This window comes from Podarcis cretensis (assembly GCF_951804945.1).
Source record: "Podarcis cretensis genome assembly, chromosome: 10".
Classification (NCBI taxonomy): Eukaryota; Metazoa; Chordata; class Lepidosauria; order Squamata; family Lacertidae; genus Podarcis; species Podarcis cretensis.
In genome coordinates, this window is record NC_137179.1 from 4,911,460 (window position 1) to 4,939,119 (window position 27,660).

At 46.6% G+C, this 27,660-nt stretch overlaps 1 protein-coding gene across 1 annotated transcript; it reads left to right on the plus strand.

Moving 5' to 3' along the window:
- On the plus strand, positions 1-25,113 carry TSPAN33 (tetraspanin 33). The gene is made up of 8 exons (XM_079993061.1): positions 1-213; positions 11,841-11,898; positions 16,316-16,443; positions 18,280-18,354; positions 18,933-19,028; positions 21,066-21,194; positions 23,659-23,820; positions 24,923-25,113. The coding sequence occupies exons 1-8, from the start codon at positions 106-108 to the stop codon at positions 25,022-25,024; spliced, it is 858 nt and encodes a 285-aa protein (XP_079849187.1). The 5' UTR covers positions 1-105; the 3' UTR covers positions 25,025-25,113.
- The last annotated feature ends 2,547 nt before the right edge of the window (positions 25,114-27,660 follow it).

The following is a 27,660-nucleotide window of genomic DNA, read 5'->3' on the forward strand; positions in this document are numbered from 1 at the left end:
GCTGGTGGAATTTCGGGTTGATGATCAGCCGCCGAGCCAGGATCGGTGCGGGTCCCGCCAGGATGGCTCTGCGCGACCAGCAACCTGGGCGATAGGGCCGCAGCCATGGCCCAGAGGCTGGTGGGGGGCTCGTCTGCCCCCCAGGGGGAAGACTTCTCCTTCGTCAGCCCCCTAGTCAAATACCTGCTGTTCTTCTTCAACATGGTTTTCTGGGTGAGCGCGGCAACGGGAGGGTTAAACTCGCACGGATCGGATCCGCTGGCCCAGCTGGTTCAGCGTTGCCTGCACTGGCTGGCAGCAGCGGCTGCAGGGAGGGCTTGGGTGGGGGCAATTCCCGGCTCTACTCGGGAGGAGGTGGCATTGGGATCGGGGCTAAGTTGAGCCTGGAACCATCTGCATGCAAATTGGGAGGGGGGGGTCTCTGCGGTCTCCTTCGGGGCCCCTGAGGCACGTGAGGATGTGCACACACGTGTATGCTCTGGTCCAGGGGTGGTGCGTCGAACGGAATGCGCGGGTTCCGCTTTTGCCTTTGAAAGGGAGAGAGAGAGAGAGCACTATAATTGCTCTGTTGCTTCGCCTCCATTAAGAGTCTCGTGGGAACGCACTGCAGTGCCCCTGGAGTCGGTAATAGGGGTGAAAAAGGACAATCTGATGTTATTGCAGTGATTTCCAAGCTTGACGGGGAATGCCTTCTCAAATTCGTGTTCACCAGGTGTCTTAATTGAGATCTGTTGTTGTTTAGTCGTTTAGTCGTCTCCGCCTCTTTGTGACCCCCTGGACCAGAGCACGCCAGGCCCTCCTGTCTTCCACTGCCTCCTGCAGTTTGGTCAAACTCATGCTGGTAGCTTCTAGAACACTGTCCCACCATCTCATCCTCTGTCGCCCCCTTCTCCTTGTGCCCTCCATCTTTCCCAACATCAGGGTCTTTTCCAGGGAGTCTTCTCTTCTCATGAGGTAGCCAAAGTACTGGAGCTTCAAGATCTGTCCTTCCAGTGAGCACTCAGGGCTGATTTCCTTCAGAATGGAGAGGTTTGATCTTCTTGCAGTCCATGGGACTCTCAAGAGTCTCCTCCAGCACCAGAATTCAAAAGCATCCATTCTTCGGCGATCAGCCTTCTTTATGGTCCAGCTCTCACTTCCATACATCACTACTGGGAAAACCATAGCTTTAACTATATGGACCTTTGTTGGCAAGGTGATGTCTCTGCTTTTTAAGATGCTGTCTAGGTTTGTCATTGCTTAATTGAGATACATGCTCCTTAATTGAGATATATACTGTCATTCTGAACTTGTAATGTAATTTAATAGCCTTTATGGGGTATTCCAGCCCCCACTCCACGAGTTTTCTTGGCTCTTTTTATTCTTTTTTTAAAAATAATAATAATATCTAGTGTAATTTGTTGCATTTCGCCCTTATTAGCTTTCTTGAAGCTTTGCCATCAAACTGTGATCAAATCTAAATGGCAACAAGGTAAAGGTAAAGGGACCCCTGACCATTAGGTCCAGTCGTGGCCGACTCTGGGGTTGCGCCGCTCATCTCGCTTTATTGGCCAAGGGAGCCGGTGTACAGCTTCCAGGTCATGTGGACTAAGCCGCTTCTGGCGAACCAGAGCAGCGCACGGAAACGCCATTTACCTTCCCGCCGGAGCGGTACCTATGTATCTACTTGCACTTTGATGTGCTTTCGAACTGCTAGGTTGGCAGGAGGGGGGACCGAGCAACGGAAGCTCACCCCGTCGCGGGGATTTGAACCCCCGACCTTCTGATCGACAAGTCCTAGGCTCTGTGGTTTAACCCATAGCGCCACCCGCGTCCCTATGGCAACAAAGCAGGATATAAATCTAAAACTCACATGATGTGAAAAGGTTACTTTTGACCTTGAGTCAAACTCAGAGTAGACCCATTGGAATAAATGGACTTAAGCGGGCTTGCTCCGAGTTTGGTGGATGTTACTCAAAACGACTTCTCTACCCGTTGTCATTTATTAACTTATGTCCTGTTTAATGGCCTAAAGTGATTTGGAATGCTAAAACCATTGACACACACACACAAAAGGCACAATTAAACAATTCCTTCGAAACATGAAAATGAGCACCCATAATTAAATGTGCAAAAAATTCAGCCCATTAAAACAATTAACATCTTGTTCTAATTATACACCATTTCTGAGTAACTGCATGGCGCATAACTCCCGTTTTAAAAAATTGGGCTATGCGCTTTGCTCCAGATATCAAAAATTTGGAAGCGCTTCTCTCAAGTTGCACTTTTCAGTGCAATGCATTGCAGGGTGTGTTTTTCTCTAGAAAACTCTGGTTGTACAGTCTCCATTAATTCCTATTTGAGCGCAAGCTTTTCCTCGCCTTCTGCATCTCATTCTGACCTTCTAGGCCACTTTGTCCAATTAACTGTTTCCATTAGAAGGCCTCTTTATCCTGGATTGGTTTTAATTTAAATCCTTAGTTAACCAGTTCATCTGCCTCTGTATGGGGATAGGCAATTACCGAAGCGCTTGTAATTGCTCCTGGAGGCTGTAATCAGCTTTTAGGTGAGCGCGGTAATTTCGTTCAGGCTGTGGGCAGCGCCTGCCGATTCCCCCTTTGCCGAAACTCTCCTCTGCTTTTATTTATTGGAATAAATAAATTTATTGGAATAAATAAATGGTCCGCTCATCCGTAGCTCGCTGGCTTTCCGGCCAGAAGGTCCCCAGCACCTCCCAGTTCAAAGGCAATGGGGGCAGCTGGTGATGGGAACTGGGACAACGGAGAGCTCCTGTCTGCCACATGGTATTAGCTCAGTAGCCAAAATGGCATCCTCTAGATGGTGCGGAACTACAACTCCCATCATCCCTGCCCATTGGCAGTACTGGCTGGGGCGGATGGGAGCTGTAGTCCACAAACATCTGGCTTGAACCACATTGTTATTTTCGCCCGTGTGCAACTACTCCTTCCATGCGCCTGTTTTACAGTTTTGTTTTCCATCTTTAACTTTTTGCTTGTTGCTCGAATTGTCTGTTTTACGTACATCTTTGTTTCAGCAATTTGGGTCTCCAGTTGTTGTTGTTGTTTAGACTACAACGCCCATCATCCCTAGCTAGCAACACCAGTGGTCAGGAATGATGGGAATTGTAGTCCAGAAAAAGCAGCTGGAGACCCAGGTTGGGGAAAACACTAATATGTGTTATAAAACCATTCCACTCGTTGTGTGTTTCTGTGAGTAGATTGAGGTAGAATCCTGACAAGACAGAAGTACTGTTTTGGGGGGACAGGAGGCGGGCTGGTGTGGGGGACTCCCTGGTCCTGAATGGGGCAACTGTGCCCCTGAAGGACCAGTGCTCATTTTGGACTCACAGCTGTCCATGGAGGCGCAGGTCAATTCTGTGTCCAGGGCAGCTGTCTGCCAGCTCCATCTGGTACGCAGGCTGAGACCCTCCCTGCCCGCGGACTGTCTTGCCAGAGTGGTGCACGCTATGGTTATCTCCCACTTGGATTACTGCAATGCGCTCTATGTGGGGCTACCTTTGAAGGTGACCCGGAAACTACAACTAATCCAGAATGTGGCAACCAGACTGGTGACAGGAAGCGGCCGCCGAGACCATATAACACTGGTCTTGAAAGACCTACACTGGCTCCCAGTATGTTTCTAAGCACACTTCAAAGTGTTGGTGCAGATCTTTAAAGCCCTAAACGGCCTTGGTCCAGTATACCTGAAGGAGCGTCTCCACATCCATCGTTCAGCCCGGACACTGAGATCCAGCGCTGAGGATCTTCTGGCGGTTCCCTCCCTGCGAGAAGCCAAGTTACAGGGAACCAGGCAGAGGGTCTTCTCGGTGGTGGCTCCCGCCCTGCAGAAAACCCTCCCACCCAATGTCAAAGAGAAGAATAACTACCAGACTTTTAGAAGACATCTGAAGGCAGCCCTGTATCTGGAAGTTTTAAATGTTTGGTGTATTACTGTGTTTTAATACTTTGTTGGAAGCTGCCCAGAGTGGCTGGGGAAGCCCAGCCAGATGGGCGGGGTATAAATTATTATCAACAACAACAACACCAAAAAACAGAGCCTTGTGGCCCCACAAAAACTTCCCATACAATCCTGTGCAGGACTACTGAGAGAGCGCTGGGAACTCAGCTCTGAGTAGTGCTTACCTTTGACTTTAAGGAAGTTGCACACACCAGGAAATAAATGAAGTTTGTTTAGAACATGAAATGAGACAGTATATTGTTCCTTCTTCAGGAAAGCAAGTTCTACCTGTATATCTGCAGGCAGAAAATCAAACATCACAAACACACCGTCTTAAAAGAGTAAAAGAGTCTCTAGCTACCCAAGCCTGAGGAACATTCTTTCACCTCTGGTGGACTTGCCCTAGAGTGAAGGCCTTCTGGGAAATGATATACAATGAGTTGAAAAAGGTATTTAAGTATACCTTCACTAAGAAACCAGAGGCCTTCCTTCTGGGCATTGTCGGCCAGAAGGTGTTAAAGAAGGACCGAACATTTTTAATGTATTCAACAACGGCAGCAAGGATACTCATCGCTAAGAGCTGGAAAACTCAAGATCTACCCACACTGGAAGAGTGGCAGATGCAGCTGATGGACTATATGCAACTGGCCGAGATGACTGGTAGAATTCGACACCTGGGAGAAGAGAGGGTTGAAGAAGATTGGAAGAAATTCAAGATTTATTTACAAAAGTATTGTAATTTGGTTGAATGCTAAGGATGCTAGATCATAAATAATTGCCTACCACTGAATTAGATTTGAATCTGACGATAAGTGAGATTGAGGATAATATAAAACTTTTGGAGAATTATTAGATTAAATTAAATGAGCGAGATTTAAGAATCTAAACAAGATGATAAATTGCTGGAAAAAGTCTATAATGATGTAAGTGGGAGCGGGAGACGCGAGGGAGTCCAAAGAAGCTTTGAAAATATGTTATGATGTAGCACCCTGCTTGTGGTTAACACTTAGCTGGAATGAAATATTCAACGCAGCAATAGAGAAATTAAAATAATAATTTATTTGTCAGACAAATAAATATGAGGCACAGTGGTATATGGTTACCAAGCTCTGGCCTGGCCTCCTGCCATTTTGGCCAGCACTTATATTTCCTTAATCCAGCCCCCTTGCTCCTCCTGTGGCTGCCTCTGTCCAATCAGCCTGGTTGAAATTCCTATTGGCTGTTTGCTAGAACCAGTCACAAAAGATACACCCATTTCCTTCTGTCCTTTTATGGGAATCAAAAAGCTATATATTCTTCTATCTATAAATGACAAATAAGTAGTAATATATCTTACATGTGTCTCAACAAGGAATCTTAATTACCAGCTCACCTCTTGCCCTCCTTGCCCTATTGCCTTCCAAAACAGATGGTTAATCTTGAATTTTTATCTTAAACATATGTCAAGGATTTTGAGTTCACATCAACATTGAGAGATCTCCTTCATTTGAAGGTTTCTAAACAAAAGGCCTGACAACCATATATCAGGAGTGCTCGATGGCGTCTCCTGTCTGACAAGGGGGGCTGGTGGCTGACTTAATTTCAGGATAGTTACAACTCTTACAACTATATGAAATAAGAATCTAGCATTTCTTAAATCCTTTGCATAATTATATTTAAGCTAATATATTTAATACATAAATAACCTTTTAAAAGGAAAAGAAATCTTAAAAGGATCTTAGTTTAAGAAAGAAACAGCTTTAGAAAAGACTTCCCAGAAAATGTTCTCTTTCTGCCAGCTAGATGCTTTTTCACTGCTCTTGACCTTCTTAACCTTAGGAAGAAGATATGGCTCATTTTACTATTTATCCACCCTTAATTTGTAGGGTCAGTGTAACCTTGGCTGTCAGCCTGTAATTCCCTTTTTACGACTTTGAGAATTGTTTTCTGCTATAAATCAGGGGGGCCCCTTGTCTAGGAGAAAAACATTTTGCCAAGGTTCTTAGGCAGCTGGTCTTCTGCCTAGCATAAAACATTTGAAGATCTTTAAGCTCATTTTTTAATACAAGCCCTAATTAAACATATAAGCTTTAATAAAAATGCAAGCTTATGATTAGATGCCTCAATGATACAGGTTATATTGTTTATTATTTTTGCACCTTGTATTTAAAAAATCTCAATAAATATTTATTAAAAAAAAAAAAATAGCTACCCAAGCCTGAGGGCCAAGCTTGACAATTTGCCACTGCATTAAGGCTCATCTATCTAGTCCAACTCCTTGCGATTCAGGAATCCCAGCTGAATCCATGAGAGATGGCCGTCGAACCTCTGTTTAAAATCCTCCAGGGAAGAAGAATCCACCAGCTCCCAAGGGAATCCATTGCACTATTGAACAGCTCTTACTGTCAGAAAGTCCTTCCTGATGTTGAGTCGGAATCTCCTTTCCTGTAACTTGAAGCCACAGGTTCGAGTGCTACCCTCCAGAGCAGGAGAAAACAAGCTTGGTTTATTCTCCATGTGCAGAAGCGCCACCTCCTAGGGGTCCAGGTCCCATTACACCCCCACCCCCAATAAATACAGAGGTGGTATACCTGACCTTGAAGCCTAATAATTTTAATAATAATAATAATAATAAATTTATTATTTATACCCTGCCCATCTGGCTGGGCTTCCCCAGCCACTCTGGGTGGCTTCCAACAAAATATTAAAATACAATAATGCATCAAACATTAAAAGCTTCCCTAAACAGGGCTGCCTTCAGATGTCTTCTAAAAGTCTGGTAGTTGTTGTTCTCTTTGACATCTGGTGGGAGGGCGTTCCACAGGGCAGGTGCCACCACCGAGAAGGCCCTCTGCCTGGTTCCCTGTAACTTGGCTTCTCGCAGTGAGGGAACCGCCATGAGTAGAATGTGTCCTTTTCTTTAAAATGCATCTCTGGGTTATTTGTGGGGCCTGCCTGGTGTTTTTACATGAGTCAAATGTGTGCTTTTATTCAAATGCATCTCTGGGTTATTTGTGGGGCGTAGGAATTTGTTCATTATTATTTTTCCAAAATATAGTCCGCCCCCCCACAAGGTTTGAGGGACAGTGGACTGGCCCCCTGCTGAAAAAAGTTTGCTGACCCCTGTCTATGGCCGGTCTGTATGTTTTTCACCAGATCCACAGACAGAAAACTGGTGCAGGAGGCACGCACACTTAGAATGAAACGATTCCTTTTTAAAAATGTGAAAATTGCATCTGCATTTTTTTAACGTGGCAAAACTAACATCGGAAAGCGACTGTTGCATGGTCGTGTCCAAAAAATAGCCCTACGAGAATGTGCTGTCAACACAAGGATTTCTGCCCCCCTGCGTACCCCTTAAAATCTGCGCTAGGGCTTCTTCCAACCCTCTGGAGAAGATTTGGGGAGGGAGATCTCAATTGTGCAAGTAATGGATGGAACTGGATACTTCCTGTGCCAACTGAGTTTCATGATCATATATCACCGGTGCTTGTAGGATTTCAGCCTGGTGACGTGATACGTTTGGCAAGACCTGTAGGACGAGGGTGAAAGTGGGGCATGTTGTTGCTGTTGTCGTTTAAAAAATGAGGAAACAACTGATGAATGCAAAGGAAGAATGCATGGCCACAAAACTGAGGAACCGTCCACAGACTGCTAGGAAGCACAGGCCACAGAGTTTTCCCACATGTCTCGCGTCTTCTAGGTACTGAAAGCAGTTTTCTGTTTGCCTGGTTGCTTCCTCCAGGCAAAGGCCCATCCACAGAAAACCCAATTAGTGTTTGCTCCGATTCAGAGGTAAAAAACAGTCTTTTCCAAGGGAAAGGGGTGGGAGCAAGCGGAATTGTGGATGACCTCGGATTTGAACATGTGGCATATTTCCATCGCCGCCGTATTAAGCAGTTAGCCCCTTACCTCTCTCGCCCTGATCTGGCCACAGTGATCCACACGACCGTCACCTCCAGGCTTGATTATTGTAAATTGCTCTACGCGGGGCTGCCCTTGAAGCTGACCCAGAAACTCCAGCGGGTGCAGAATGCCGCGGCGAGGCTCCTTACGGGGTCCTCGCCGCGGGATCACATTCATCCAGTGCTTTACCAACTGCACTGGCTCCCGGTGGAGTCCAGGGTCAGGTTTAAGGTGCTGGTTTTGACCTTAAAGCCCTATGCGGCCCAGGACCCACGTACCTACGGAACCGCCTCTCCCGGTATGCCCCGCAGAGGACCTTAAGGTCCACAAATGACAACCCTTTGGAAGTCCCAAGCCACAAGGTGCTTAGATTGGTCTCAACTAGGGCCAGGGCCTTTTCAGTACTGGCCCTGACGTGGTGGAACGCTCTGTCCCAAGAGACTAGGGCCCTGCGGGACTTGACATCTTTCCGCAGGGCCTGCAAGACAGAGCTGTTCCGCCTGGCCTTTGGTTTGGACTCAGTCTGACCCTTATGTTTCCCTCCCCTTATGGTCTTGATCCATGAGCTACTTTTAAAAAGAGGCTGCATTTAAATTGCATTTTAACCTGTATTTTAAATTGGTTCCCTCCCCCCCCCATTATGTTTTTACTGCAATTTTACTGGTGTTAGCCGCCCTGAGCCCGGCTCTGGCTGGGTATAAATAAAATTGTTGTTGTTGTTTAGTCGTTTAGCTGTGTCCGACTCTTCATGACCCCCTGGACCAGAGCACGCCAGGCACTCCTGTCTTCCACTGCCTCCCGCAGTTTGGTCAAACTCATGCTGGTCTCTTCGAGAACACTGTCCAACCATCTCGTCCTCTGTCGTCCCCTTCTTGTGCCCTCCATCGTTCCCAACATCAGGGTCTTTTCCAGGGACGCTTCTCTTCTCATGAGGTGGCCAAAGTCTTGGAGCCTCAGCTTCAGGATCTGTCCTTATAAATAAAATTATTATTGCTGTATTTTTACCTGCATTTTAGCCAGAGATAGACAACTACCTGACATTTAAAGACATCTGAAGGCAGCCCTGTTTTTTAAAAATGGAAGAAGACAGAAGAGCAATGTCCAGCCACTTTTGATTGATGGGGTCTGTGTGGAGAGGGTAACAACGTTCAGATTTTTGGGTATTGAATTACAAGAGGATCTGTCCTGGGGTGTCAACACAAGGGGGCTTGTGAAGAAGGCGCAGCAGAGACTGTACTTTTTGAGAATCCTAAGGAAAAACCATATTCCGCAGAAACTGCTGCTTGCCTACTATCACTGTGCCATTGAGAGCGTGCTCAGTTATGGCCTATGTGTGTGGTACGGAAGCTGTACTACCCAGGACAGGATGGGGTTGTGCAGAGTTGTGAAGGCAGCAGAGAGCATTGTTGGCTGCCCACTCTCCACCTTAGAGCAGATTTATGCCACAAGGTGCCATAGGAAGGCACTGGACATAGTAAAAGATCCATCGCATCCTGGTCACTGTCTCTTCGAGCTCCTGCCATCGGGACGAAGATACAGGACGATGAAGACAAGAACGAGCCGTCTCAAGAACAGCTGCTTCTCCAGAGCGATCTCGGCCCTGAATGGGAAACCTGGACTTTGAAAGTCATCTAATCTTCCTTGCTGTATTATACTGTATTGTTTTAATTAGTGTTTTTATAGTTGTTCTGATTTTGTGTGGAGTGCCCTACCTGGGTGGATGGAGCAGCCAAGTAATTTTCGTTGTCCCTGAGAGGGGGCAATGACAATAAAGATATTATTATTATTATTATTATTATTATTATTATTATTTGAAATATACTCAGAGTCGCAAAGTGATTTCATGCTCTTTATTCAGCTCATAGTGGTGAGGAGGAAGGAATGAAAGTCCCCTCAAGGTATCTGCTTTATATACATTATTTACACAATGGGCTGCACATGATTGGCTAATTCCGGAATTCTACTGTAAGCCAATCAGGTTGTAGATTCACTTCTATCTGGAGCATGATTGGGTAGTTCCTGCCAACCAATCATACTGCTGCATTGTTCTAGGACCAATCAGACTGCTGCATTCTGAATCCTATTGTTCTAGGACCAATCAGGCTGCTGCCTTTTGGATCCTATTGTTCTAGGGCCAATCAGACTGCTGCAGTTTGGATCCTATTCAACCCAGTACATAACATTATTATTATTATTATTATTAAAATGGAACCATAAAACAGGCACGTGGAATGAGTGGTTGTGCACGAGTTAAAGTAACAAAAGTCCACAAAGTTCTGCTATGCGTGACTTTAACCTGGGCTCAGCTGAATGAGGCTGTAAGAAGAAAAGGAAAACAGTTTGTGCCAAGGGTTTTTCCTTTCCTTCTCTCTCTTTCTCTTTCTCCACCCCTCTTTTCTTTCCTGTCCTCCTCCTCCAAAAAGAGCTCCCCCCCCCAGGTGTCAATACAATTGCAGCAGCTAATTGCAGCCACTTAAGCACAGATGCTTTCCTTCAAATCCCACGCTTTTCAATGCCAGGAGGGAAAAAATGTGGCTCTAGACAAATGATCCCTTTGCTGCTGCAAGGAAGGAGGAAATGATTTCTGAAAAGGGCAAGCTGCATTTTGGGTGCCAGAGTGATGCTATTTAGCAACTGGTACCTGGTGAGCAGGGAGGGTAGGCAAACTAAGGCCCAGGGTCCGGATGCGGCCCAATCGCCTTCTAAATCTGGCCTGCAGACGGTCCGGGAATCAGTGTGTTTTTACATGAGTGTTGTTGTTGTTGTTGTTTAGTCATTTAGTCATGTCCGACTCTTCGTGACCCCCTGGATCAGAGCACGCCAGGCACTCCTGTCTTCCACTGCCTCCCGCAGTTTGGTCAGACTCATGCTGGTCTTTTTGAGAACACTGTCCCACCATCTCGTCCTCCGTCGTCCCCTTCTCCTTGTGCCCTCCATCTTTCCCAACATCAGGGTCTTTTCCAGGGAGTCTTCTCTTCTCATGAGGTGGCCAAAGTCTTGGAGCCTCAGCTTCAGGATCTGTCCTTCCAGTGAGCACTCAGGGCTGATTTCCTTCAGAATGGAGAGGTTGGATCTTCTTGCAGTCCATGGGACTCTCAAGAGTCTCCTCCAGCACCAGAATTCAAAAGCATCCATTCTTCGGCGATCAGCCTTCTTTATGGTCCAGCTCTCACTTCCATACATCACTACTGGGAAAACCATAGCTTAAACTATACGGACCTTTGTTGGCAAGGTGATGTCTCTGCTTTTTAAGATGCTGTCTAGGTTTGTCATTGCTTTTCTCCCATGAAGCAGGCATCTTTTAATTTTGTGGCTGCTGTCACCATCTGCAGTGATCATGGAGCTCAAGAAAGTAAAATCGCTCACTGCCTCCATTTCTTCCCCTTCTATTTGCCAGGAGGTGATGGGCCCAGTGGCCATGATCTTAGTATTTTTGATGTTGAGCTTCAGACCATATTTTGCGCTCTTCTCTTACATGAGTAGAATGTGTCGTTTTATTTAAAATGCATCTCTGGGTTACTTGTGGGGCCTGCCTGGTGTTTTCACATGAGTAGAATGTGTGCTTTTGTTTAATAATGATAATAATAATAATAATTTATTATTTATACCCCGCCCATCTGGCTGGGTTTCCCCAGCAACTCTGGGTGGCTTCCAACAAAGTATTAAAATACAGTGGTCTATTAAACATTAAAAGCTCCCCTAAAGAGGGCTGCCTTTTGATGTCTTCTAAAAGTCTAGTAGTTGTTGTTCTCTTTGACGTCTGGTGGGAGGGTGTTCCACAGGGCGGGCGCCACCACCAAGAAGGCCCTCTGCCTGGATCCCTGTAACCTCACTTCTCGCAGTGAGGGAACCGCCAGAAGGCCCTCGGTGCTGGACCTCCGTGTCCAGGCTGAATGATGGGGCTGGAGATGCTCCTTCAGGTATACTGGGATGAGGCCAAGGCTTAAGAAGATTCTGGCCTTGCTCTCTTGACATTCTGGGCTTTTTTGTCTTGGCAGGTGATTTCCATGGCGATGGTGGCAGTGGGAGTCTATGCCCGCTTGATGAAGCACGCAGGTAAGGAGCACAAGCAGTGTGCCAAGCAAGGGCTGTCGGACTCGAAACTGTTAGGCCATACTTCCTGAAGTGGGTGGCAATAAGAAACAGATGGGCACCGGAGGTCAGCCCTTTGAGTGTGTCAATTGCTTACTTGAAACACCTTCCGCGCTTCGTTTTTCAAGTTTTATTGCTCTTTTCAGTTATGATAAAATGGGCAGTTGATTTCGGTTATTATAATGATTATGATGATTGGGTTATGGACAGAAGGTTTGAGGTTCATGGCGTGCTCCACTCTAAAAGAAAATTTAATGAAAATGATGTACCGTTGGTATATCACCCCGCTTAAACTAGCAAAAATGTATGGAGTAAGGAATAAAATGTGTTGGAAATGTAAAACAAAAGACGGTGAATTTTTTCACATGTGGTGGACGTGTGAAAAAATGAAAAAATATTGGGACATGATATATAACGAAATGAAAAAACTATTTAAATACACTTTCCCAAAGAAACCAGAAGTATTTTTGCTGGGGATAACAGGGGATGAATTAAAAAAGGAAGATTACAAACTATTCATGTTCGCAACGACCGCCGCTAGAATCTTAGTGGCTCAGAAATGGAAATCCCAAGAAATCCCAACTTTAATGGAGTGGCAGACAAAAAAGTTTGAGTACATAGAATTGGCGAAATTGACTTATAAGATTCGGAACCAAAAAGAAGCAAAGTTCGAAAAGGATTGGAGTAAATTTGTTGAATATATACGGAGTAATTATAAGAATTTAAAAACTAGCAGGATTAATGTAAATCTTGTGATGTGGATGGAGTGTAAATAAGAAACTATAAGAAAAGATTTGAGACATGAAAACCGTTGAAGCGATGGAAGGAAGTCCGGGCGCAATAAGGCGCAGGGTAAATAAGAAGACATACAAATTTTTGAATGTAAGAGTATTTATTTTATTTGTTGTTGTTACAAAAAAGCAATAAAAAGTATTTGGGGGGAAAAATAGTTTTATTTCTTTTTTTGCTTTTAAAGCCATTTCCTTTGTATTTCTGATTCCAAGTTGTCCCCAAATAGCCAGTTATTGGTAATAGCTATTGATTTTCTCATAAACTAGTTACCCTATACCTGTGATCGATGAACGTTTGTGGGTATTTAGTAAGTACAGTCGTACCTTGGATCTCAAACGCATTGGCTCCCGAGCGATTGAAACCCAGAAGTGAGTGTTCCAGTTTTTGAACTTTTTTTTGGAAGCCGAACGTCCAATGTGGCTTCCACGGCTTCTGATTGGCTGCAGGAGCTTCCTGCAGCCAATCAAAAGCCATGCTTTGGTTTCCCAATGTTTTGGAAGTCGAATGGACTTTCGGAACGGATTCCATTCGACTTCCAAAGTACGACTGTAGTACTTTTTGTCGACAAGAATGTGTGGAAATGCTCTCTTTGCAATATCTGGTCTCACTGGAACAAGTTCATCCATTTTGTCGAGTTAATTAAACTACATACTTTTAATAAGATTTTGAATCATTGTCATGTTTTCCTCAGTGGGCCATGCAAACTGCTATTCTGAATAATGCTTTTTATACCGGAGGGTAGCACTGGGGATGAGTTTATGGAACCAAGCAGACAGTGGCCCAATAAGAACTGGGAACTGCTGTTTTGGGCATTTTCTGTTTTTCAATTGAATAAATTGAATAACAGTTGGTTCCCCCCCACCCCCAAGAATCCCGGGAACTTTAGTTTGCTAAAGGTGCTGGATATGCTGCCTCTGTGAGGGAGTAAACTTGCTTTTTCAGCTCAGCAGAGGAGTGAAACTAGCTCACTCACGCGAGGAAAGCTGGAAAATGACCACCTTGGGATTTAAATTGTGGCTGCACCCCTGAAATTCCTCCTGCATTATTCCCAAGCGACCGGCGTTCTTGCCTCAAAAAAGCAGTCTCAAACACACAAGACGTAACCGGCTGTACGTGTGAAAAAAATAAGATATACTATTCATTGTATTGAATTGTAGATTTCAACAGAAGTAGCTCATAAAGTTCAACGAAAAATGTAGAAGACCCAGTGGATCAGTTCATTCTCTAATCAATTTATGTGCAGTGGTACCTCGGGTTACATACGCTTCAGGTTACAGACTCCGCTAACCCAGAAATAGTGCTTCAGGTTAAGAACTTTGCTTCAGGATGAGAACAGAAATCGTGCTCCGGCGGTGCGGCAGCAGCGGGAGGCCCCATTAGCTAAAGTGGTACCTCAGGTTAAGAACAGTTTCAGGTTAAGAACGAACCTCCGGATCGAATTAAGTACTTAACCTGAGGTACCACTGTATAAGGTCCATATGTGTGAAAGTGTCTATTCCACCTGTCTGTTCATAGAGTCCAACAATCCACACGAAAGGTTGTTGCAGTTCCACAGAATCCTTTCACAGAGTCTAAGACAAGGATTTCCGGAATATTAGCCTTGTTTTGCCGTCCTGGGCTTCATCAGTAGTACAAACTCATATATGATATCACAGGACAATGGATTTTATAGCATAGTAGTAGCTACTACTACTACTGCAGTGGTACCTCTGGATGCGAACAGGATCTGTTCCGGAGCCCCATTCGCATCCTGAAAGGAACGTAAAACGTGACTGTGCATGCACGGGTCGTGTTTCGCCACTTCCGCGCATGCACGTGACGTCATTTTGAGTGCACAGGCGCAGGCGGCGAAACCCGGAAGTAACATGTTCTGTTACTTCCGGGTCGCCGTGGAGCGCAACCCACGCCGTGGAGCACAACCCGCCGTGAATACGCTCAACCTGAAGCGTATTCATCCCGAGGTATGACTGTACTGTGAAAGGATCCACTGGGTCTTCTACTTTTTTCGTTTATGAGCTACTTTTGTTGAAATCTACAATTCAAGGCAAGAGAAACTGATGGACTGCGCAGAACTGGCAAAACTGACACATAAACTACGGGACAAGGATAACCATGACTTTAAAGAGGAATGGGAACCTTTTACAAAGTACCTAAAGATGCAACAAAGTGAATTGGACTCCTTGGCAGGCTTTGAATAAACACTCACAATTTTTTAAATTGATAATTAGTTATATAAATTAAGGACTTATACCATTCTGTAACATGCAGAGAATAGCATTTATAGAGAAACCAGAGAATGGAACTGAGGGAAGTCGTGGGGGGAGGGTGGGTTGTTTATGGGGGGGGGAATGAGGGGGAAATTAAGGATGATATGTTTTAAGATAATATGTTTTGTTGAATTACTAAATAAAAAAGATATATATATATACACACACACACACACACACACACACCGTATTTTTCACTCTATAAGACGCACCAGACCACAAGACGCACCTAGTTTTTGGATGAGGAAAACAAGAAAAAAAATATTCTAAATCTCAGAAGCCAGAACAGCAAGAGGGATCGCTGTGCAGTGAAAGCAGCAATCCCTCTTGCTGTTCTGGCTTCTGGGATAGCTGCGCAGCCTGCATTCGCTCCATAAGACACACACACATTTCCCCTTACTTTTTAGGAGGGAAAAAGTGAGTCTTATAGAGCAAAAAATACGGTATATACACAACACAATGAATAGTATATCTTATTTTTCCAAACGTACAGCCAATTACGTCTTGTGTGTTTATTGAATATGGTTCACGTAACCAGAGGTTTGTTGTTGTTTTGCTCAAAAAAGCAGACAGCAAATGCTGCCTTGGGGCCATCCCCACCTTTAAATGAAAAGAAGCACAAAACACTGTTGTTGAGGACAGAACCATAAGAGTTGGGACACCTTAGGGTCATCTATGTGCTGATCCCGGGGGAAAGGTTACCGTTGACATAGTCAAAGTCTGGTCCTGGGTCACTAGCCTGGAATCAGTCCACAAGGAGCGGGGCGAGGTCCGGAACAGGAAGCCGGGCGGGGACAGGAGCACTGGAGAGTCAGGTCTGGGTCCGGGCAGGAACAGGTACTCAACAACGACGTTGTTCCCACAACCTGGGACCGGGCCGACTGGCCTTTATCTTCTCTGAGGCCAGGGGCGGCCCCGGCCCCCAGGAGACCCGCCTCTCCTGGCCTTAAGGCGAGCACTCCTCCTGGGAGAAACCAGTTCCCTTCGCCTCTCTGCCCTTTGCCTCTGCAGTTCAGGAGAGGCTGAAGGGTTACTGGGCCCAGGGGGAGACTCACCTGTAGGCACTGAGTCCTCAACCACCTCTGGAGCCAGAGTGGGATCACCTGGTCCCTGCCCCAGTTCAGCCGGCCCTGGAGACGGGGACTCCTGTGCAGGCTGGGATTCCTCCGGTTCAGCCTCTGAATCGGATTCCCAGGCCATCACAATCTAGTCCAACCCTCTGCAACAGATAGGTGCGCTTAGCCATAGCTGGCAGGGAGAAGCTGTTGGGACGGGACGGAAATACCTGCGTTTGACTCCCTGCTCTTCCTTTCCCGCTGCAGAAGCGGCCCTGGCTTGCCTCGCCGTGGACCCGGCCATCCTGCTGATCGCCGTTGGCATCCTGATGTTTGTCATCACCTTCTGCGGCTGCATCGGGTCCCTGCGGGAGAACATCTGCCTGCTGCAGACGGTGCGAACCCCTGGGCATCGTCCTGGGCGAAGGGAGGGTAGCGCTGGCATCAGACACTTCCTGGGCATCCTTAAGCGAAGGGAGCCCTTGCCACTGGAAGTGTGCGCTTGGATTATATACCGTATTTTTGCTCTATAGGGCGCACCTGACCATAGGGCGCACCAAGTTTTCAGAGGGGGAAATCAAGGAGGGAAATATGATTCTTCCCCCCCCCCAGCTCTGGGAGCAGCGGACAGGCTGCAGGGAGCCTGTGAGTTTCTCCCAGACCTTCTCCCTGCTTTTGCAGGAGATAGGGGAATTCCCCCATCTCCCGCAAAAGCCCACAGCCAGTCAGTCCCTTCTCCCTCCTTGGGGAAAAGCCCCCAATAGCGGCGCACTCTTTAAAGGCTGTGCGGCTCCTGTGGGCTTTTCTACGAGGTGGGGGAATTCCCCCACCATGTAGAAAAGCCCACAGGAGCCTCGCAGCCTTTAAAGAGTGCGCCGCTCTTGGGGGCTTTTGCAGGAGGTGGGGAAATTCCCCTATCTCCCGCAAAAGCCCACAGGAGCCGCGCACCCTTTAAAGAGCGCTGCTTTCCCCCACCGCAGCCTCAAAACCAAGTTGGGGAGCAGCGCAAAGGCGGCGAGCGCCTTCCCACTGCCCCAGAGCTTGTGGGGCTGGCGATGGGGGGAAGTGCTGCTTTTCCCCCACCGCCAGCCTCAAAGACCAGACTCTCCTGGCTTCAGCGAAAGCAACGCGAAGCCTCCGGATCCGGCGCAGGCTTCGGAGGCTTTGCGTTGCTATCACTGAAGCCAAGGAGCCTGCATTCGCTCCATAGGACACACACACATTTCCCCTTCATTTTTGGAGGGGAAAAAGTGCATCCTATAGGGCGAAAAATACAGTAATAATAATAAAAAATTATTATTTGTACCCCGCCCATCTGGCTGGGTTTCCCCAGCCACTCTGGGCACCTCCCAACAGAATATTAAAAACACTACAAAACATCAAACATTTTAAACTTCCCTAAGCAGGGCTGCCTTCAGATGTCTTCTAATGTCAGGTAGTTCTTTATTTCCTTGACATCTGGTGGGAGGGTGTTCCACAGGGCGGGTGCCACCACCGAGAAGGCCCTCTGCCTGGTTCCCTGTGATTTTTGGCCGTCTTGGTTAATATGGACGGGTCTCCCACAATGGTCATTCCCCAACCCCAATTGCTTGCCGCAAAATGTCCCCTGACAGGGGTCCGGGATTAATAATAACAATAACAATAATAATCATATGATTTTATTTATATCCCGCCCTCCGCAGCCGAAGCCGGGCTCAGAGCGGCTAACAACAGTAAAAATAACACAGTTTACATAAAATCATAATCATTTAATTGAAATACATTCTAAAACCAGAGATATTTACATTTTTATAACATGCAGAGAATAATATGTGTTAATAAATCAGAAAGAGGAGCTGAGGGAAGTCGTAGGGGGGAGGGAGGGGTATCAGGGGGAGATGGGAAATGGGGGGAAATACATTGTTGGAATAATTTGATATGTGAAAATAATCAATAAAAATTAAAAAAACAAAACAAAACGATAAAACATCAAATATTAAAAACTTCCCTAAGCAGGGCTGCCTTCAGATGTAGTCTAAAAGTTTGGTAGTTACTTTTCTCTTTGACATCTGGTGGGAGGGCGTTCCACAGGGCGGGCGCCACCACCGAGAAGGCCCTCTGCCTGGTTCCCTGTAACCTCACTTCTCGCAGGGAGGGAACGGCCAGAAGGCCCTTGGATCTGGCCCCACCCCCTTGAGCATTAACCTGCCATTGGCTCTGTGACCCTTCACATGAGATTCTCTCCCCTGCAGTTCTCTATCTGCTTGACGGTCATCTTCCTGCTGCAGCTGGCATCGGGCGTCCTGGGGTTCGTCTTCTCCGACAAGGTACAGAGGCGATTGTTCCGGGTAGGGGAGAGTGGAAAGGTGGCTTGGAAGGTTTTGCGTGGCACTGAAGTTGTTTTTATTATTATTATTATTATTATTATTATTATTATTATTATTATTATTATTATTAAGTGGGCAGTGTTTTTCCCTGGAATGTCCCTAAGCTGCTCCTTTGGAGATGGGTGTTCAGGGGGTGGGGAACGGGACTTGACATGTTCAGGGTTAGAATTAAAAACAGTGGTACAGTCATACCTAGGGTTACAGGTTGCGTTTTTTCGGGTTAAAGGTAAAGGTAAAGGGACCCCTGACCATTAGGTCCAGTCATGGCTGACTCTGGGGTTCCCGCGCTCATCTCGCTTTATTGGCCAAGGGAGCCAGCGTACAGCTTCCGCGTCATGTGGCCAGCATGACTAAGCCGCTTCTGGCGAACCAGAGCAGCGCATGGAAACACCGTTTACCTTCCCTCCGGAGCGGTACCTAGTTATCTACTTGCACTTTGATGTGCTTTCGAACTGCTAAGTTGGCAGGAGCAGGGATCGAGCAACTCCCTCCATAGCCTTGTTCCGATTTCCTTACAGGCTCGCGGGAAGGTGAGCGAGATTGTCAACAACGCCATCGTGCATTATCGGGACGACTTGGACCTCCAGAACCTCATTGACTTTGGCCAGAAAGAGGTGAGTTTTGGTTTATAAACTGTAAGCCCTTGCCTTGCTTCCAGATGGTTGCAAGTTGTGGTTCCACACAGTGCTGGATTTATGTATAAGCTAAAGAAGCTATATCTTAGGCCCCCACTCCCTTGGGGCCCCCAAAAAATTGTAAAGGAAAAAAAAACTGGATGTACATTTCCAAAATATAAGATAAAAAACCAAATACGATAAAACCTACGTACAGCAACAGTGTTTAGTGTTGTGTAGGCTCCTATGATGTAAGTCCTGGGCCCCGCCTGCTAGCCTGGTCCCTGAAATATCCCTGGTTTGCTATTATTATTTCATGTTATAGCAAGTTTCTAGAGACTAGATTATGAGTCTTTGTAAATTGTGTTTCTAAAGGAACTTTTGCTATTGCCAAATGCCCTTGTGTTTGCATTATTAAGTTTGTTATGAATAAAAAACCATTTTAAGTTAGAGCTTAATAATTATTTCACTATTAATATACTTCTTAATTGTATCTCACTGTTAATATCTTAATTGTATTTCAGTTCAACAATTACTTTGATTAAATGCATATTTTGTTATGTGCAAATGGCTTTCGATACGTATTAGGTCCATAAATCACCATCTAGCATATATTCCACACAAAAAACAGCGACAATTTGTTGTTGACAAAGGACAGCTGGACATATAAAGGGCCCCATTGCCTTCAGTAGCTGAGGCCCTCATCAAACCCAATTCTGGCCCTGGTTGCACATCTCCTGTCCCAGGGCCCTAGCGCTGCAAAGTAGGTTTTCAGGACTGACCTATCCTGAAAATGTGCTTTTCAAATGTGTGGGGCTCCTTATTATGTGTGGGGCACTGATTGGCTGGCCTCCGTGACGTCACAGAAGTGCACAGGAAAGCAGCTCAGTTCTCAAAAGAAATGTATGTCAAAATAAAAGCAATTCCTGAGCAAAATGGCTCCAAATTCCCCGCGCTCAGTCTTTTCACGGGAGGCACCTCAAACCTTTAATGAGTCCTCTTCTACTCTTCTATTTTATTTTAAAAATTAAATTTGCATGCTGCCCTTCCAACTGTAGATTATGGTTCACAACATAGAGAAGCAAGATACAAAAGAACCCCGCTAGCGGCCAAGCTTGTAATATTGAGAAGCAATGGAATAACTTGAGAGAATAACTTATTGAGCAAGTGGGTACTTTGGAAGATGTGGAAACATTGAATGATAAAATAACATGGGCCCCCCACACAAGAGCTCCTTTGCAATCGAATGCCACAGTTTTATTATTTGCATGACTAAAAATGTGCACAGACTCTACACACTACAGTGATACCCTTGTTCTCAAATGCCTTAGCTCCCAAACGCCTTGGTCCCAAACTCCGAAATCGCGGAAGTAAGTGTTTTGGTTTTTGAACGTTTCTCGGAAGCCAAACGTCTGAAGCGGCTGTCGGCTATTATTTCCGGGGCGCCTGCACCAATCAGAAATTGCGCCTTGGTTTTTGAACATTTTGGAATTCAAACAGACTTCCAGAATGGATTCAGTTTGGCGCTTTTGCTATTCATTTTGCATTTTTGTGACTTTTTCGGTTAGTTTGTTAATTTGTTTTTGTGATTGTGTGAAACCCAGTTCAGTTACAGATTGATTGATTTTGTGGTTGCGGAAATGGATAAAAGCCCCCCATCCAAACAGTGACTACCATCAGTCTGGAACGGATTAATCCACTTTGCATTACTTTCTATGGGAAAGCGTGCCTTGGTTTTGGAACGCTTTGGTTTTGGAACGGACTTCCGGAACGGATTAAGTTTGAGAACCAAGGTACCACTGTATAGAACTTTTTGGTTAACTTAAAACTGTTCTGTTGCTCTCTGCACAAAAAGATAAGAACTGTTATTTGGCTGTTGCTTCTGCGTTTGGGTGGGATGTTTCGCTATATATCTATATGAAAGATTTCAAAATATTTTATGTTTGGAAAGGGAAGGGGAAGCGTCGGGGACCCTTTCCAACACCTGCTTCCGTCCAGCTCCTCTGCCTTAACTCCTTCTCTTCCTTCCCTTTGCAGTTCAGCTGCTGTGGTGGCGTCTCCTATAAAGACTGGTCCCAAAACCTGTATTTCAACTGCACGGCCCACAACCCCAGCTGGGAACGCTGCTCTGTGCCTTATTCCTGTTGCCTGCAAACTGACGACCAGGTATATCGTAGAGCCACACATCCGATCCATTTGGAAACACGGTAGAAAGAGAATCTTCAGAAGCAGAAGGAATATACCGCCACTACTATTACTGTTGGGACGCGGGTGGTGCTGTGGGTTAAACCATAGAGCCTAGGACTTGCCGATCAGAAGGTCGGCGGTTCGAATCCCCGTGACGGAGTGAGCTCTTGTTGCTTGGTCCCTGCTCCTGCCAACCTAGCAGTTGGAAAGGACGTCAAAGCAAAGTGCAAGTAGATAAATAGGTACTGCTCCGGTGGGAAGGTAAATGGTGTTTCCATGCGCTGCTCTGGTTTGCCAGAAGCTGCTTAGTCATGCTGGCCACATGACCCAGAAGCTGTCTGCAGACAAACGCCGGCTCCATCGGCCTATAGAGCGAGATGAGCGCCGCAACCCCAGAGTCGGCCACGACTGGACCTGATGGTCAGGGGTCCCTTTACCTTTTACTACTACTACTACTACTAATAATAATGATAATAATTTATCTGGCGGTTCCCTCCCTGCGAGAAGTGAGGTTACAGGGAACCAGGCAGAGGGCCTTATCAGTATTGGCCCCTGCCCTGTGGAACGCCCTCCCGTCAGATGTCAAGGAATTAAACAAGTACCTGACTTTTGGAAGACATCTGAAGGCAGCCCTGTTTAGGGAGGTTTTTAATGCTTGGTGTTTTATTGTGTTTTTAATCTTCCGTTGGGAGCCGCCCAGAGTGGCTGGGGAAACTCAGCCAGATGGGCGGGGTGTAAATAAATTATTACTATCATCATCATAATCATCAAAATCATTTGGCTTTGACTAATTGGATTAGACTTTGACTAATTTTCCTGTTCATTCAAAGTCTTCCAATGTCCTATTTCATCTGTGTACAAAACAATTCAAGACTAATCACAAATGCCATACCTGGTGGCTTCTCTTTTCATGCATACAACGGCCACTACAGATTCTAACAGTTTATTCTTTTTAGAGTTCTGGAGCCACCATTCGCTGCAGACAGTACAGTGGTGCCCCGCAAGACGAAAAACCCGCTAGACGAAAGGGTTTTCCATTTTGGAGGCGCTTCGCAAAACGAATTTCCTATGGGCTTGCTTCTTAAGACGAAAATGTCTTGCGAGTTTTCCCGACTTTTTCCCCCTTTCCCCCCCTTTTTCTAAGCCGCTAAGCCGCTTATCTGCTTATCCGCTAAACTGATAAGCCGCTAAAAGCCGCTAAGCCGCTAATAGCGCTAATCTGCTAAGCCGTCAATGGGCTTGCTTCGCAAGACGAAAAAACTGCTAGACGAAGAGAATCGCGGAACGGATTCTGTTCGTCTTGCGAGGCACCACTGTACCTAAAAGCAGCTAGTTCTGTACTGTAAAAGGCAGGGACAGGCCGTTTTAGTTCAGCCAGGCCAGTGACTCAAAAGAAAACAGAATCGTCAAAAGATACAATTTATTTTGTTATTTAGTCGTGTCCGCCTCTTCGTGACCCCCTGGACCAGAGCACACCAGGCCCTCCTGTCTTCCACTGCCTCCCACAGTTTGGTCAAACTCATACTGGTAGCTTTGAGAACACTGTCCCACCATCTCGTCCTCTTTTGTTCCCTTCTCCTTGTGCCCTCCATGTTTCCCAACATCAGGGTCTTTTCCAGGGAGTCTTCTCTTCTCAGGAGGTGGCCAAAGTCTTGGAGCCTCAGCTTTAGGATCTGTCCTTCCAGTGAGCACTCAGGGCTGATTTCCTTCAGAATGGAGAGGTTGGATCTTCTTGCAGTCCATGGGACTCTCTAGAGTCTCCTCCAGCACCAGAATTCAAAAGCATCCATTCTTCGGCAATCAGCCTTCTTTATGGTCCAGTATATCTGAAGGAGCGTCTCCACCCCATCGTTCTACCTGGACACTGAGGTCCAGCTCCGAGGGCCTTCTGGTGGTTCCCTCCCTGGGAGAAGCGAAGTTACAGGGAACCAGGCAGAGGGCCTTCTCAGTAGTGGCACCCGCCCTGTGGAACGCCCTTCCATCAGATGTCAAATAGAAGAAGAACTACCAGACTTTTAGAAGACATCTGAAGGCAGCCCTCTTTAGGGAAGCTTTTAATGTTTGATGCATTACTGTATTTTATTATTTTGTTAGAAACCACCCAGAGTGGCTGGGGAAGCCCAGCCAGATGGGCGGGGTATAAATAATAAATTATTATTACTATTATTATTATTATTATTATTGTCCAGCTCTCACTTCCATACATCACTACTAGGAAAACCATAGCTTTAACTATATGGGCCTTTGTTGGCAAGGTGATGTCTCTGCTTTTTAAGATGCTCTCTAGGTTTGTCATTGATTTTCTCCCAAGAAGCAGGTGTCTTTTAATTTTGTTTTAATTAAATTAAATTAAATTAAATTCATTTTAATTTAATTAATTTAATTTAATTTCGATACAATTTTTGAAGTTATGATTTTCTCCAACACGCTTCTTCCCTTGCAGTCGGTCATCAACACCATGTGTGGCCAAGGGATGCAGGCTTTCAACTACCTGGAGGCCAGCAAGTTCATCTATACCAACGGCTGCATTGACAAGCTAGTGAACTGGATCCACAGCAACCTCTTCCTCCTGGGCGGAGTAGCGCTGGGATTGGCCATTCCCCAGGTAATCACCTTGCCCCCTCGTCATGGGTGTCATTTCAGAGTGACCCAGGGGGCCCCTGGACCCTACAGTCTGCAGGCAGCGCTTGGGAGCTGCTTCCACCATGGTGGGCCACCAGTTGGCATTGCCCCATGGCAGGGCCTTTTCGGTGGTGGCTCCCTGTTTGCAGAATGCCCTCCATTTGCCAGGTGCATCTGCCTCCCTCTTTGTTGGCTTTCAGGAAGAACCTAGCACATTCCTCTTGGGTGGTTGAAAGGCCCCAGTCCTGGCAACCCTGAAATCCAAGACCACGCTTGGAATACCGTGTACAGTTCTGGTTGCCTCGTCTCAAGTTGGATATCGTAGATTTGGAAAAGGTTCAGAAAGGGGCATCCCACGTGGTTGAGGGGATGGGGGAAGGTTGCTTTTTAGTTTAGAGAGGTGTTTCCCAAACTCGCATCTCCAGCTGTCTTCAGACTACAATTCCCATCATCCCTGACCACTGGCCCTGCTAGCTAGGGATGATGGAAGCATAGCTGTCAACTGTCCCTTATTTGGTGGGAAAGTCCCTTATCCCAGCGCCGTGTCCCGCTGCTGTCCCTTATTGATGATGTCCCTTAAATTTCCCGGGTTTCAAAGGAAGCAGCTCCCCTCCCTCCCTCCCTCCCTCCCTGCCAGCCAGGGAGGAGGGAGGCTCCAACTGGGTTGCTCGGCTGCGTTGCTCACCCAATAAGGAGTCTAAGAACGACTGGGGGTGTTTCCTTCCCCCCAAACTAGGTGCGTCCTATCAACTGATGCATCCTATAGAGCGAAAAATACAGTAATCTTTTATCTATACTGGATGTATTCAATTTGGCCCAGAGCCTTACTCGTAAAATTGAATCAAATCAATGAAGGCTGTATATAAGACCCCACGGCTTTTCTTGGCGTATTTATCGATAAGATGTGCTAAGACGAAACAGTGATCGATGGTAGATTTGCCTTGCCTAAATCCAGCATGCTTCTCTGCCTCAGCATCCATCCAACTAGTTAATTTGACATAGAGGAGTTTTGTCCGTTTAAAGCTGTCTCCCTTTTTGCCGCGTTCACTGTCCTGTTCCGTCTGTCTTTTGTTTCCCTCTTGCAGCTGGTCGGGATCCTGCTCTCCCAGGTCCTTGTCAACCAGATCAGAGACCAGATTAAGCTTCTGCTCTACAACCAGCAACACCGAGCTGACCTTTGGTACTGAAAGGACTTCCTTGCGGGGAAATAAGAAACAAGAAATGTATTATTTGTGGCCTTCCCTATGACTAAACCCGTGCCCGTCTCCCTGGGATCCAAGATGGCGCCCACAGGAAGTGACCTCATTCCCCGTGCCCGTCTCCCTGGGATCCAAGATGGCGCCCACAGGAAGTGACCTCATTCCCCGTGCCTGTCTCCCTGGGATCCAAGATGGCGCCCACAGGAAGTGACCTCATTCCCTGTGCCCGTCTCCCTGGGATCCAAGATGGCGCCCACAGGAAGTGACCTCATTCCACCGGGCTGGATTGCCTGAGGCATTCTGGGCGGCTCTTTTGAAGGCAGCTCCTTCCTGCAAGGAATATCTTGAAGGAAGCTTTTTTAACCCTAGAAGACAAACGAGCACCTCCCAGCTTTGAAACTCTGCAGGAAGCTTGAAAACATGTTTTTCCCCTCCAAAATGTGAAGGTTTTTTTATTTCTTTTAAAGAGTTCCAGCAGAGGACAGGAAGGTAAAGAGTCTACCTGCATTTTCCTTCTCATGGCTTGAGATGGGAGCCGCTGGATTTGAACTCTGGGCCGGAGCTGGCCATGGTTCTTGGCTACTTCATTGGGGTGCAAAGATGGGGCAGGCAGGTTGGGGCGTTGACCAAGGGCCTACTTGCCTCCTGCTCCCTCCAACTGGGGAGGAAAGGTGCCTTCTCGAACCCTCAACCTGTCCTTGCCAACGATGCTCCAACTTTGTAATATATCAGGAATGTGTTCCTGCCCTCACCAACTCCCTGGTTTAACTTTCTTAAAGGGAACAGGAGACAGGCAGGACCAAAGCGTCTTTGGGAGGTGGGGTGCCCTCGCTGTGATCGAGCCCCCTGGTGCTTGTGAAAAGCAGAACCCTTTTCCCCCGACCCGGAAAAATGAGAAGCACCCGCTGCCTCGATAAGGTCCCATAAAGGTAAAGGTAAAGGGACCCCTGACCATTAGGTCTAGTCGTGGCCGACTCTGGGGTTGCAGCACTCATCTTGCTTTACTGGCTGAGGGAGCCGGCGTACAGCTTCTGGGTCATGTGGCCAGCAGGACTAAGCCGCTTCTGGCAAACCAGAGCAGCACACGGAAACGCCGTTTACCTTCCCGCCGGAGCGGTACCTATTTATCTACTTGCACTTTGAGGTGCTTTTGGACTGCTAGGTTGGCAGGAGCAGGGACCGAGCAACAGGAGTTCACCCCGTCGCGGGGATTCAAACTGCCGACCTTCTGATCAGCAAGTCCTAGGCTCTGTGATTTAACCCACAGCACCACCCGCGTCCCATAAGGTCCCCAGCAAAATGGAAATGCTGTGGGGTTTTTCTGGCCCCAACCTGATCCAGCAATGGGGGGGCTGGAGCTACAGTCGTACCTAATGTTACATTTGCTTCAGGTTGAGCGTTTTCAGGTTGCGTCCCGCAGCGACCCAGAAGCACCAAACCGGTTACCTCCGGGTTTCGCTGCTCGCACATGCGCAGACGCGCAAAATGACGTCACGCGCATGCGCGGAAGTGGACAATCGTGACCTGCACATGTGCAGACGTGGGTTGCATTCTTTTCAGGTTGCGAACGGGCCTCCAGAACGGATCCCGTTCGCAACCAGAGGTCCCACTGTACAGTCATACCTCGGGTTAGATGTGCCACAGGTTTAGCATCTCCCTTGGCCGCCCCGTCCCTTGCGGGTCAAGGAAGGGGCAACGTCTGAAGCCGGGAGCCTCGCCCACTTGGCTGAGGCTCCCGGCACAATGTCAGAATTGGCAAGGGCGGTTTTCAAAATGGCGGAAGGGCCTTTGTAGGTAGAAAATTGGAGGGTTGGGAAATGGTTCCTCAACCTGGGAGCGGCCTTAGGGATTTATTTTATTTGACACCATTCAACACCTCTCAGCAGTTTACAAAACTACAAAATAAAACATTGCCATTGCCATATGTGTGTGTGTGTGTGTGTGTGTGTGTGTGTATACATATATGTATATGTATGTATACATATATATGTGTGTGTGTGTGTGTGTGTGTGTGTGTATTCTCAAAAGATTGAGCTGAAGCCTTTTAAACAATTATTTCAGCAAACCTGGTTACATCGTTTAGCTGTGCATACTTGTTTCTAAATTCAGTTTTTTCATCTGTATGTTACTAATAAATTATTTTTCTGTTTTATGTACACTGCTTAGACATTTTATTTTATTAAGTGGTTTATGAAAATGGCTTAAATAAATAAATGTGGGGTCCATTTGTCCCCTGCTCCATCCATACTCTCATTCCTTTTAAATGTGCTTTTGGTTTGCTTCTGTTCTTATTTTCATCGTGTATTTTGTTTTGTTTTTTTTATTGTAATTTTGTGGCATGAACCGCCCTGGGATCTACAGGTTTAGGGCGAGATCAAATTTAATAAATAAATTAAATTTGAGGGAGGGGCACTTGGAAAAGGACTGAGGACCCTGAGGGTGCTTTTAAGGCTGCCTCCCTTGTTCTGAGGCAGTCTCAGGAATAGGGTGCCCTTCCCGCCCGCCCCCCAAAAAATGCAGAAGGGGAGAAAATATTAGGGAAGAGAGTGGGCCAGGAATTTCAGGAGCAGAGAACTGCATGGGATTGTCACATGGAAAAAGGGAACAAGTTTTTTTCCTGCCGC

Bases quoted from the DNA above. Each gene is read 5' to 3' on its own strand.
- TSPAN33 (XM_079993061.1), top strand. From the start codon at position 106: ATGGCCCAGAGGCTGGTGGGGGGCTCGTCTGCCCCCCAGGGGGAAGAC. The intron at 16,444-18,279 runs GTGCGAACCCCT...TCTCCCCTGCAG, and splicing joins ACATCTGCCTGCTGCAGACG to TTCTCTATCTGCTTGACGGT. The intron at 18,355-18,932 runs GTACAGAGGCGA...ATTTCCTTACAG, and splicing joins GGTTCGTCTTCTCCGACAAG to GCTCGCGGGAAGGTGAGCGA.